The 13,535-nt window shown below is 31.7% G+C and overlaps 1 protein-coding gene across 1 annotated transcript; it reads left to right on the top strand.

Annotated features, from left to right (window-relative positions):
- The first annotated feature begins 1,449 nt into the window (after positions 1 to 1,449).
- On the top strand, positions 1,450 to 5,898 carry LOC133182810 (beta-1,4-galactosyltransferase 2-like). The gene is made up of 6 exons (XM_061317655.1): positions 1,450 to 1,525; positions 4,399 to 4,628; positions 4,855 to 5,045; positions 5,266 to 5,388; positions 5,474 to 5,569; positions 5,745 to 5,898. The coding sequence occupies exons 1-6, from the start codon at positions 1,450 to 1,452 to the stop codon at positions 5,896 to 5,898; spliced, it is 870 nt and encodes a 289-aa protein (XP_061173639.1).
- The last annotated feature ends 7,637 nt before the right edge of the window (positions 5,899 to 13,535 follow it).

Genomic DNA, 13,535 nt, shown 5'->3' with positions numbered 1-13,535 from the left:
GTCTTGTCACAAGGAATACACATGTGAAATATGAAAGTCATAGCTCCAACCAATCAAAAGTTATGGGCAAGGTTAAAGTTTTTGTGGACAGACAGACGGACGGACAGGGCAAAAACTATATACCCCCGAATCTTCGATACAGGGGCATAAAATGCAAGACCTCTGAAATATATAAACCAGCTTTTCAACATAAATTTTTAAAAAGAAATGGATTGCATTTCAATGGAGGTACATGTATATAAATGATCATATTAGAATTTTCTCGTACGTAATATTATTATCATCATTTTATATGTGCAAAACTCGCATGTGAATTGCTATACAAATATGGCTTAATTTGGACTATATATTTTACCATAATTTTTATTTTTTTTTATTTTGTCAACCTTGTACTTTATTTCTTTTCTTTAATAAACTTGTTTATATTCAAAAAGTTAAATTTGTTTTGATATCCAACTCTCTGTTATATATATAGTCTCTGATTCCCCCTCCCGCTTTCAAATTGATTTCTTGATATTGGGCAGGGTATGTTTTCGAGGTTCATCTTTATCATGTCAACCTTATGTTGAGCTTCGCTCGTTATGCAAATTATCCCACTTTTCCAACTATCGTTGATGCCTGGCATACCCAGCAACTACACAGTGATTCCTTAAGTGTATCATTTTATGCACAGTGCACGCAAGTGCGTGCAGGTGCGATATGTGAAATGACTGATATACTTCAAATAGATTAAACTGTCCTATTTTTTAAAAAAAACACATTCTTCGAAATTATGCATGTGTATAATAGAGTTCTACAATATGAAAAACGAAATTCTTATAAACATGCGCAAGCATGTGGTTGCAATTTGATTTGCTGAAACTTGAAATGGATATAACTTCCTTTTCTTTCAACAAAACAGAACTAAATTTAGAATAAAAATTCTAAATTTTGGTACTTTCATAGGCTAATACATCGACTTGCATGCACGTGTCCTAAATTTATATATGTATAATTATATATCTATATCTATATCTCTCTCTCTCTATATATATATATAGATATAGATATATAAGCGATGTACCGATTAATCAATTAAATCGATTATCTAATCGAAATATCCCCGATAATAGATAATCGATTATAATTTTGATAATCGATTACTTATAATATTAGTTAAAAGCAAATTATTCCTTTGATTTTTGATTCATTCTTCTTTGAATTTAATTAAATCCTAAGTAATAATTTAATAAATGAACCCAATGATATAAAATATTTCAAAAATGTATTCTAGAAATTACTCCAGAATTTCTAACCAATTTAAAAAATGAACAAATATAATATTTGATGAGTAGTAATTTTAGGCTTAAAAGTAAAGAAGTGATTTATGATTAAATGTTCAGAGTTACAGGCATAAGGATGCGTTGCCCAGACTATTCAAGCTGTGTTAGGGTAATTAAGAGTAGAGCGATGTCTAGTGTGGTCAAGAATAATGAGGTTTTAATCAGTGGAGCAATGGGAGCTATTGTTTGTAGAACTGGGAGCCGTATATTGAGTTAAGGTCAAATAAGAGTTAGGACAGTTTGATGAGGATTTGATAAAGATATATGTAGAGCTGGAGTTAGTTAATTAATAGATTGGAGCTAATGTTTTAGATAATCATCTATTGGAGCTAAGGTTTATATATAATAAGTGTGAAATGTTCAGAAGTCGGGAGTGCTTTACTAGGATTTAGACAGTACATATGCTAGCATAAATGTAACATCTTTCGTTTGTACTGTGCCTCCTCAATGTATATATGTAAATAAATTAGTGCATTGTTTACTGAATTTTTATTTGGATTGGGAATTACAAGAGTTACAAGGATTTACTAATCACGGATTTATACCAACAATTTGATATATATATATATATATATATATATATATATATATATATATATATATATATATATATATATATATATATATATATATGGAATTCATAAAAGTTATAATTGCTCGGTCACCTCCGTGACATATTGATAGATTTTTATTCGATTAAAGTGCATCCGATTATTTCGATAATCGATTATGAAAAAAATCCCGATTTCACACACACACACACACACACCCTCACACACATACACACACACACACACACACACACACACACACACACACACACACATATATATATATATATATATATATATATATATATATATATATATATATATATATATATATATATATATAAATATAAATATATATATATATATATATATATATATATATATATATATATATATATATATATATATATATATATATATATATATATATATATATATATATATATATATATATACTGTAGATTGGCAAATAATCACGATGGTTTTAATTTCACTATGTTCGCGATTCATCATTTTTCCGCAAAATTAAACCTATCGTGAATGCTACATAAGTTTTTAAAAACGTTTAAATGCGTATACGAATTTTAAATTAATTTTTTGCAGCGTGAAATTAAAACCATTGCGATTGGTACTCTTTGAGAAATCGTGAAATTTTAACACCGTGGAATTAAAACGACTTACAGTATATATATGATACCTTTAAGTAAGTTCATGAGGTTTTTAAAAGTTTTGCTGTAATTAAGTGCTGATGTTAGATACATTGATAAAATTGTGTACTAAAATTCAACTAACTGAAATAAAACATTAAGAAAATTTAGAGGAGCTTGAAGTTTAATAAAAATTTGCCTTCCAATATACTGGTAAAATTGTGCTTTGAGATTTATTTTATGCATACACACAAAGCTCAACGATATATTCTAAAATGATAATAAAATCTTTGACAAATTTGAAAATTCATAGAACATATTTTTAGGATTTGGTTATGTCTATATCAGAATGCCTATATTTTCCTTGTAACTGGTGCAAAGCAGTAAGAAAGGTTTTTTTTTTTTATTTCTTACAATATGCGATCGACTGTTTAGAATCAGGGCTGTTTACAATGCAAATCTGTACACAGTGTTAATTCTGAATGAATTTCCAAAATTAAGATAAAGGTTAATAGATATTTATCATGAAATCATTTAATGTAGTGATTGCTGATCAAAGTTAAGCACTAATTTAAAGGCCCCATTTAAACAATACATGTGTAAACAACAAATTAACGACATTCTGTGCAAGGAATTTAACATACCCTATACGATCAGTTATGTTGCCAAGGATCAGCAGAAGAAAACTTGCTTTACAAAAGATAAATCTAATTTTGTCGTGTATTTTTATGATTCTTCTAATTAGTAATGGATTACTTGACAATTTAACCACAGTGAGAGATGCCGCTGTCCAAGAATTAAACTACAGAGACTATATAGGTCATCACAGACTGTTCGGTTTGTTTTCTGAAGATCAGGGACGCACTGGTTTAGAATATTTTCCAACAAATGGAACCTATAGGAATCGTAGTTTTATGTGTAATGTTACAAGAGAACAACTGAGTAAGTTAAAAACTGATGCATGAAGACCTTTCAATCAAATTAGAAGATTGGCAAGATTTTACAAGTTAAAATCTCAAATTATTACCGGTTTTGCTTTACGGGTCACAATTCATTCATCTTCTATCAGACCGTTAATATTCTGCTTTCCATGGGGTTGAGGAGGAACATAAAACGATCAACAAGTAGCATCCTTGATCATGGTTTAATGCTCCTTTATAGATCACTAAACATGTAGATCACATACAACTTATCATTGAGTAAATGCTGACTGACGTTTTTCATACTAATTGTTAGGCCATTATTTATGCACTGAACTGTCTACTGATTTTTCCGTTTAAAATTTCTTCCCGATCATGAAAAGGAGCACACGGCGGGTGTGACCGGTCGGCAGGGGATGCTCACTCTTCCGAGAAGTCAGATACAAGTATTCTTAAGCTCGCGATTGTCAACATTTTTGATGACATCTGAGAACCGATTAAGTTCTGGTATCTAGATTTTGTTATTATAGAATTCCTCTATTGTCTTTTAGGATTAAAGAATTATCTCTTCAGTCCAAAAACTGTCTGTCTCGCATTATTTTCCATCCCGTAAAGGAAGATGCTGCATTGACATTTGTTGATATTTATAACAGGAAGTTGCCCTTCCCACAATGACTCTCGACTTTCTTTGGTAGCTCAAGAAATGTTTTGTTTTCTGGCAGACAATACTTTCTTTGCTATGCTTTTCGTCTTACATATAATGCTTATTTTAGTGAAATTGCATTTATTGTTTATGATTTTGCTAGCATATTGGGGATGCCCAAAACCTTTATCGTTTCCCCATGCAAATGGTTAGTGAGCATTTAAAAAAAAAAAAACGAAACGAATCTGATAAAATAAGAAAAATCTTTAAAATTATTTTTTAAAAACAATTTTTATTGCATTCATGTTTTTGTAGAAGGTCGTGAAGAGATAGATACCCGAGTCTTAACGTTCTCGGAACTAGAGCGAACATTTACGGATCATCGAGGGGGAAGATATCGGCCATCTCATTGTAACCCTTCATTGAGAATCGCCATCATCATTCCCTATAGGAACCGTGAAGCTCATCTGAAACGTCTCCTTTTGAATCTCCTTCCTAAGCTTAAAAGGCAGCTTATAGATTTTACAATCTACGTTATAGAACAGGTACTTCTAAGATTATTTTCAAAACTAAAGGTTTTTTTCTCCAACACACTACATTGTAACGAAGCGAAAACGCACAAGGGATTTAACGATGCTTTAATGAGGAATGCATGGATATTCAAACTATAATTATACAACTCGACACTTACATGTTATTTTCAGCTAAATCTAAATTTTATATATAAAAGTTTTTTTTAATTATAATTCTGAAAAAGCTGATATTTCACAGAGGGAGAATGAAGCGTTCAATCGAGGAATGATGCGTAATATAGGATATGTAGAGGCGAAGAAGAGGTTTCGTTATGACTGCTATATCTTCAATGACGCTGATACCATTATTGAGGATGACAGGAACCTCTTCATGTGTGGTCAAGATTTTGTTCATCATTTAGTTTCTGGTGTGCGGCGGTATAATTACAGGTAATTGGTTATTCTGAATTTGGTAACATAAATTTTGTGTGAATCTTTAAATTTAAAAGTTTTTCGTTCAGTAAGATAAATGCAAAACTAATTTACATTGATTTTAACACTATTTCATTAAAAGTGAGTAATTATTATTTCTTGAATATATCAATACATTCTTAACGAGGAGCATCTTTGAAAAAAATTTATCAAAACTTCAAACACCGTGTATTAACAGCCTACCATATAGAGGACTGCTTGGAGGAGTAATAGCTATAACTGACAAACAGATGATGACACTAAATGGTTACTCCAACATGTTCTTCGTTTGGGGAGGAGAAGATGACAATCTGTTTGACAGGTAAATAAATAAGTTAAAGATAGAATTTTGCTTCTTTTAAGAATACCGGAATCATGCTTAAGAATACGTCAATATTATTTTCCAGATTTATAGAGAGTAAAATATGGTTTGATAGAACAGAGTATCAAGACGGACTTGTCACAACTTTAGCACACAAGAAAGACAAGAAGTTTGTGTCTCGGTATGTTTTGTTATTTGCAAGAACTTTGAATCTGGATCAGATTTTTTCCCCTCTGATCCTAATTCAAATAAATACATAACTACTTTATAAACATTTCATTTTGTACTCTGTAATATGTCATTGATGGAGAAACCTTGTTCTGTATGAAAAACTCATCAAATGAAATTGCAACCAGATTCAGAACCCTAATGAAAACGAAACACTCCAAGAACTTTGACGGCGTTTCCAGTCTGCGATATGAAGTAATTTTCGTCAAATACAAACCTCTCTTCGTCTGGATCGTCGTCAGTGTAAATCAAACGCTTATCGACGAGGTAATTATAAACTAAGTTCCTTAAAATCCTAATAGCTTATCCTTAGCTTACATTATTTATCAAAAAGAATTTATTTTACAGGAATTTCAAAAAAATGCAGAGAATCATCTACGGAAGAATACATCATAACATCTAGTAAAAGACAATAGACAATATTTTAGAATATATATATATATATATATATATATATATATATATATATATATATATATATATATATATATATATATATATATATATTAGGGATGTCAACGAGTACCCGGTTAACCAGTTAACCGGGTACTCGATCGAACGTCCGAGTATCGAATACTAAAAATGGTACTCGGTTACTCGGAGTGTATTTTTTTCTTATTTCAAAGTACATATTTTTATCAAAAACTTATCAATAACTTAAATATGCATACGGTAATTGGCGTGTCGTCATCTACACCTGTAAAACACCCGTTATCGCCTGTGGCTGTGAATATACAGTAATTAGTGACCAATCACCTGGTACACAGCTGTTCTCACCTATTGTGGTCCTTAATTTTTGGATGGCTTCAATGATTGTTTTCAGTGAACATAGTTTAAAGTACATTGTATGGTCTATAATCTTAAAGGAAGAAATATTTAGAAACAACTAAAGTTTTAAAAAATGTTGAAAGTCAGTTTGCGTAGTTTAGTGTATATGGGGGAAACAACCAACATATGAAATGATATTAGACTAGTGATCCCAACAACGTCCGTTCCTTCCCTTTCGCTAGTCTAATCACCACAAACCTGATAACAGATTGTCTTCCTTTTGTGTTGATGAAATAGATCCTAAACAAAAAGTGTAAACCATTTGTAATTTTTGTGTATTAATTGTGTCGTTTGTGTTCATTTGGTAAGTAAATTTAGTACCAAAAAATCATTTCCCTTTGACTCAATTGTTTATATACATTTATAAACGTGAGAAAAAAAACAGCTTTGGGGTTTAACAGAACTTAACCGGGCTCAAGAAAATTAACACACTTGTATGTATTTTCATTTTTACCGAGTACCCGGGTACTCGATCGGAAAAACGTCCGAGTAACAGATTATCAAAAATTGACCGATTTGACATCCTTAATATATATATATATATATATATATATATATATATATATATATATATATATATATATATATATATATATATATATATCACCCATGCCGAGTCAAATCCTATATTAAACAAACATAGTGTGAGTGTTTGATGTCAGTATAAGACAATAATGTATAGATATATAGAATAGAAATTATTAATACGATGTCAAAATAATGTGATTCAATTTTAAAAAGTTCTAGAATGTAAATGCGCATGGAAGATATGTTTATGATATTGATATTCAAGCTTCACCACTTGTTCCCAAATTGTTGATTGACCAATGGATTGTTTTATAACATGACAGGAACAGGCTTTTCTTTATGGTCATAAAAACAATTGGGTCCAAATTCTCATATACTAGTGTTGGTTCTTTTTATTCTTATTACATACAAAACTGCCGATTTCAATCGGCATAATAAAATTCTCCAAGTTTTAGATAACTTGGTCAGAGATTTAGGTGAAAGGTTTTCTGTGTAATTGTAGATTCAAATTATGTCAATGCTGAATTTATATATAATTAATAATTATTAATTATTTTAGGAATTGACTCGTTCATGACAATTATGTCTCTCAATTGGCCTGGAAAATATACCGAAGTACATGTACTAATTTCAGTAATTTCAGTATCCCGTATCAGTCAATGAAAAACTTATTCAACTTGGGCATTGACCTGTTAAGAAAGATAAAAGCATACAAAAAATAACTAAAGTTTCTTTTAAAAAATTCTTTCGTCTTATTCAATTGTGAGTAGGGTCGGTGTACATGCAAGACTCTCACATTGGAGTGGAAATTGTGCGGCCGTGGAAAGGGCAAAAAAGACGCTTATGCATAACGAACAATAAATTTGCAAAAACACTAGAATACAAAACAAACAACTTAAAAAATAAATTCAACAGACTCGATTGCAAAAACAGCCATCTAGCGTCAATTCAGTCAATGACTCTTGGTTGTTAATTTTGCAGTTCAGTCTGTTGATTGTATTTTAAGTTGTTTGATTTATTGTATTTCAGTATGCTTTTTGGCGAAATTAATAGTTCGTTATGCAGAAACGTCTTTTGTTCCCTTTCCGCTACCAATAAACTTCGAATCCGGAAGGACACTTCCAGCAGCTGGGGCATTCCTGATAACAGAACTAAGTTTATCCTAAGTGATAATACCAAAGTAAAACTGGTTTACACAGTCTACTTATTATTATAGATAATTTATGCCTACCCCGAAAAGCTTGCAGCATGGAAAGTATTGCAATGCAGGCAAGTTTGATTGACATGGACTGTATATACAAGTACTATGAAGCCCCAGGTTAACATAAATTATTTGAAATATATTAAAATTCCTGATGCATATTAATATAAAAAATTATACATAATGCCATCTTTAAAAAATTGATTGGCTGCCCTCTCCCGACCGACTGACTAAAAATGGCCCGACTCAATTTTTTTTTTTTTTTTTTTTTTTTTTTTTTTTTTTTTTTTTACATTCCAGGGCATGATATTTTTTCTCTTTATTCATCTTATCCTCTTATATATCAACAAATATATTAAAAAATTTTCTGGAAAAAAGTTTCCCCACCTACCTACCGACTCAATATTTTTACCCTGAGTCGGGAGAGGGCAAACAAATATTATTTTAAAGATGGCCTAATTAATTAAATATTTAAATATCCACATTGATAGAAATACCAGGATAACCCATAAAAGCTCCAGAGCTTCCAATGGGGTCCTTTCTATGAAAAGATATTTTTAAAACAAATCCTTAATGGAGGATGCTATGGTGTTGCACGAGTAAAGATTTCACATGAGATGGTGCATTACCGTGGTAGATGTTGTACACATGGTTTAGTCTAATTTGTCGTACCCGATCCTCCATATTTAACGATTTTATTGAACTAAGCTGCTTGTACATGTAGTTAATGGAATATAAAAAGAAATAATTTGTTTGGGACATACTTGTAATTTCTGACAAATGTGCATATCATGCACAAAAGAAAAATTTGAATGATATTGTTTTAGAGCATAACAACATTTTACTCCTAATATGAACGCACAGAGAAAAAAATCTGTGGATTTTTTTCAGGTATAGAAGTGAACTTAATCAAAGTGCAATCAACGCTTATCTTTTATATTACCCATCACAGTGTTGCCAGGCAATTAATGTCAACAACTTTGAGGAAAGGATCCTAAATTTTTATAGATTTGAAATTAAACCTAGAAATTTCATTTTTCAGAGAGAGGCCTTTCTACTTTTTTTCAAATGGGTTTCAATATCCTATGTGGTCAATAATAATAATGAATATAAATGAAATGAAATAAAAATATATATATATAAATTAGAAAATAAACGAATAAATAAAAACTAAGTAAAAGAAAAAAAGTAATTAAAATAAATGTTGGAAACTGCGATACTTAATTAGATATTAGAAAGCAAATGTATGTCATAGAATACTAATTTTACTCCAGTTTCAGTCACTAATTTTACCCATATTTCATTGACTACGCAAGTAGTGCCATTTAAAAGTAGAGAGATTTTTTCTTTAAAAAGTTCTGGAGATGTATATGGTGTGGAATGGGTTGATTTTAGGGCAAAGATGGAACGGAGATTGTTTAGAAAAATAAATGTATTTATTACAGTGGGAAATTCTGCCTTTAAATGCGTAGTATGAAGGTTGTAAAGAGGCCATGTTTACCTTCTTGTTAAAGGAAAAGTGAAACATGCAGGATGGGGGTTACGATGTTTTAGCTAGGTTTGCAGACTGTGGATTCTTTAAATTCAGAAATAATTTTATTTTGGGCATGAAATCACTATTTATTCAGGATTAATTAATTCTAAACAAAATTGAAATAAATTCCCCATGCCAAAAAGAAGAATGCATAACAGAAAAATAATAGATAATATAAAAGGAAATTGTAAAAAGTGTGTTTCCTTTTATCAGTTTATCTCTTAAAAATTTAAACCGCTATCGAACTTGCATGTTGTCCTTGACTTTAAACGTTATCATTTGTAGATGCATAAAACAATGAAAATCAATAATTACAGAACGTTTCTATGAGGTCTTCAGGTCAGAAAATAGAATTTTGTGGACTGTCAATGGTGTTACACCTAAATAAATCTTTATTCAGAACACAATTGTGTCTTAATTTAGTATGAATTACATTCCAGTAACGAACACCAAAAGAAAAAAAGGCAGGAGTAGGTGTTTTTTGAGAGTTTATACAATTTTTGAAGGAACTTATAGTGGTGGATTGCCTTGATTCAAGAGGTAAAGGGTTCCATTCCCTTATTGCCATTGGGACAAAAGATGATTTATAAATGTTTAATCTACACTTAGGGATGCAATAATTTTGTGATTGTCTTGTTACGTAATTTGATTCGTGTGATCGAATGTTTGGAAATATTTCTTTCAGATACTCGGGTACCATATTGTGAAAAATTTTATACATAGTTGTTCTTACTTTGGACATTCTTCTAACAACAAGTGGTTCCCATTCAGTTTCAAAATAGAGAGAATCTCGCGATGCCAAAGAAGTTAATCCAGAAGTTAATTCTTGCTGCTGCTAGCTGTAATTTTTCTTGTTTTTCGGAATCTTGACTAGAACACCCACACCAAACTTCAGTTGCGTATTCTAACTGAGGTCTTATAAAAGTAGTATATAAAAGAGATAAAGTTTTAGCACTGACCCTGAAGTGCATTTTTTTAAGTAGACCTAATTTTTTATATGCATTGGCCACGATAGAATCAATGTACGATGACCATTTAAGGTCGTGTGAAAAGAGAATACCTAAGTGATTGTGTGATGATACAAAATCTAAATAACAGTCTTGAAATTTAAGCCATGGTAGATCTACATTTTTCTTTGTACTAAAAAAGATAGCTTTGGTTTTCGAAGGATTAAATTTCAATAGCCACTGTTTAGACCACTGTTCAAGTTGATTTAAATCATTATTCAATCATACTTGAATATCATGTATATTTTCAGAACAGTTCTGTAAAGAATTATCATCAGCATACAACCTGCTTAAACTCGACATATTTTCAGCAACATCATTGACATATATCAAAAATAAAAGTGGTCCAATGCAGACCCCTGGGGGACTCCAGCATGTAAAGGTTTAAAATTAGACATAGTATTCCTCTGCAATACCCTTTGTGTCCTTAAATCTAAATAACTTTGAAACCATAGTAATAACTTATCACGAACACCATATGTTTGTAACTTAAATAGAAGACCTTTATGCCATACCCGATCAAATGCCTTAGACAAATCACAGAAAACCATACAACAGTGTTTTCCTTCATCTATAGATTTAGCTATGTAATCGTATGTCTCAGTAAGCTGATAAACAGTTGAATGACCTGTTAAAAGACCAGCCTGATATTTATAACAAGAGGCCCAAGGGCCTTAACGGTCACCTGAATATAATACAACAATTTAGAGGATCCATAGAGTATAAAATGAACTGAAAGGTGAAGCTTTGTTGCCCAAAAGCAAGAAAAATGGGGTGATCAGGATCAACAAAATAATTAATCTAGTATTCATTGACAGTTTATAAATAAGGTTCTAATCTGTTCCCTATTTATCACTATCATTACACAGTATATTAAAAAACTATCAGTATTTCTGTACTATTTTAATTTCTTGTTGAAATCTCTTACATTGGCCTCTCTTGGTCTTTGATGAACATTTAATAAGACAAGTTATTTTTGTTCCATTTTTATTTATCTATAACTTACAAGTCTACCTGATCAGTAAAACTATGAAAATACTTTTTATATTATACAATAAAAGTTCTTGCATAATTCTCTTATTCGATTAACCTTTCAAGTACACTGTTTACATTGATTAATTATCAAAAGTAAATGGCAAAGGGGAATAACTCCTCTCAGTAGAATACAAATTAATAGAGCCCTGGCCAGGACCAGAACACATGACCAATGGTCGAGATGTTCAAAAATCTGGTAAAAATACCCTTCCTTATTAAAACTTTTGATCTTTTTGCCTCTGATATGCCCAATTGCAGAGAAAATTTTTAAAGAAATAATGCATTTTTACTACAGATTCACTATATTATCAATAGAGCCTCCCCCCTCCCCACCGAGAAACACTAGCGTCTCTCACCCTGGGAACAGAAGTTTGCTCATCATAAGTAATCACTTTGTTTACCTGCTTAACACTAAGGAGCAGACAGGATTATTTAATAGAATTAATGCATTTTCACTATATTATCAAGAGATCCACCCTTACACCAGCACATCTGACCCAGGGTCATGCAATTCACTACTCTGGAAGAAGCACTCTTGCTCATCATAACTATATACTTAGCTTCTTTGCTTTTTAAACCAGAAGCAGAAAAGAATATTTTCAAAGAAATTTTGCTTTTTCAATTTATAATCAATAGAGCCCCCCCCCCCCCTTCCAACCTTTTCACTAGAATCCTTTACCCTGGGACCATGAAATTCACAATTTTGGAAGAAGCACCATTGCTTATTATACCAATGTACTTAGTTTGTTTCAAAAATACCCAGGAGCAGAGAAGAAGATTTTTAAAGCATTAATGCATTTTCACTGTATAATAAATAGAGCCCGGACCTAACATCATAACCCCTGATCCAGGGGTCATGAAATTCACTATTTTGGAAGAGTCACCCTTGCTTATCATAACTATGTATTCAATTTGTTTCAATAATACCCAGGAGTAGAGAAGAAGATTTTCAAAGAAATAATGCACTTTCACTATATGATCTATATAGCCCCGCCCTAGTACCTGAACCCCTGACCCTGGGGTCATGAATTTCACAATTTTGGTAGAGTCACCCTTGCTCATCTTAACTATGTATTTAATTTGTTTCAATAATACAAAGGAGTAGAGAAGAAGATTTTCAAAGAAATAATGCACTTTCACTAAATGATCTATATAGCCCCCCCCCCCACCCACCCAAGCACCAGAACCCCTGACCCTGGGGCTATGAATTTCACAATTTTGGTAGAGTCACTCTTGCTTATCAAAACTATATATTCAATTTGTTTCAATAACACCCAGGAGTAGAGAAGAAGATTTTCAAAGAAATAATGCACTTTCACTATATGATCTATATAGCCCCCCCCCCCTCCAAGCACCAGAACCCCTGACCCTTGGGCCATGAATTTCACAATTTTGGTAGAGTCACCCTTGCTTATCATAACTATGTATTTAATTTGTTTCAATAATACCCAGGGGTAGAGAAGAAGATTTTCAAAGAAATAATGCACTTTCACTATATGATCTATATAGCCCCCCCCCCCCCCCAAAAGCACCAGAACCCCTAAACCTGGGGCTATGAATTTCACAATTTTGGAAGAGGCATCATTGCTTATCATAGCTATGTATTTAATTTGTTTAAATAATACACAGGAGTAGAGAAGAAGATTTTCAAAGAAATAATGCACTTTCACTATATGATCTATATAGCCCCCCCCCCCCCCCCAAGCACCAGAACCCCTGACCCTGGGGCTATGAATTTCACAATTTTGGAAGAGGCATCATTGCTTATCATAACTATGTATTTAAT

This window comes from Saccostrea echinata, unplaced genomic scaffold (assembly GCF_033153115.1).
Source record: "Saccostrea echinata isolate AGI-Se365-2 ecotype Australia unplaced genomic scaffold, CSIRO_AGI_Sech_v1 ptg000009l, whole genome shotgun sequence".
Lineage (NCBI taxonomy): Eukaryota > Metazoa > Mollusca > Bivalvia > Ostreida > Ostreidae > Saccostrea > Saccostrea echinata.
This window is presented reverse-complemented; position numbering and strand designations above follow the sequence as displayed.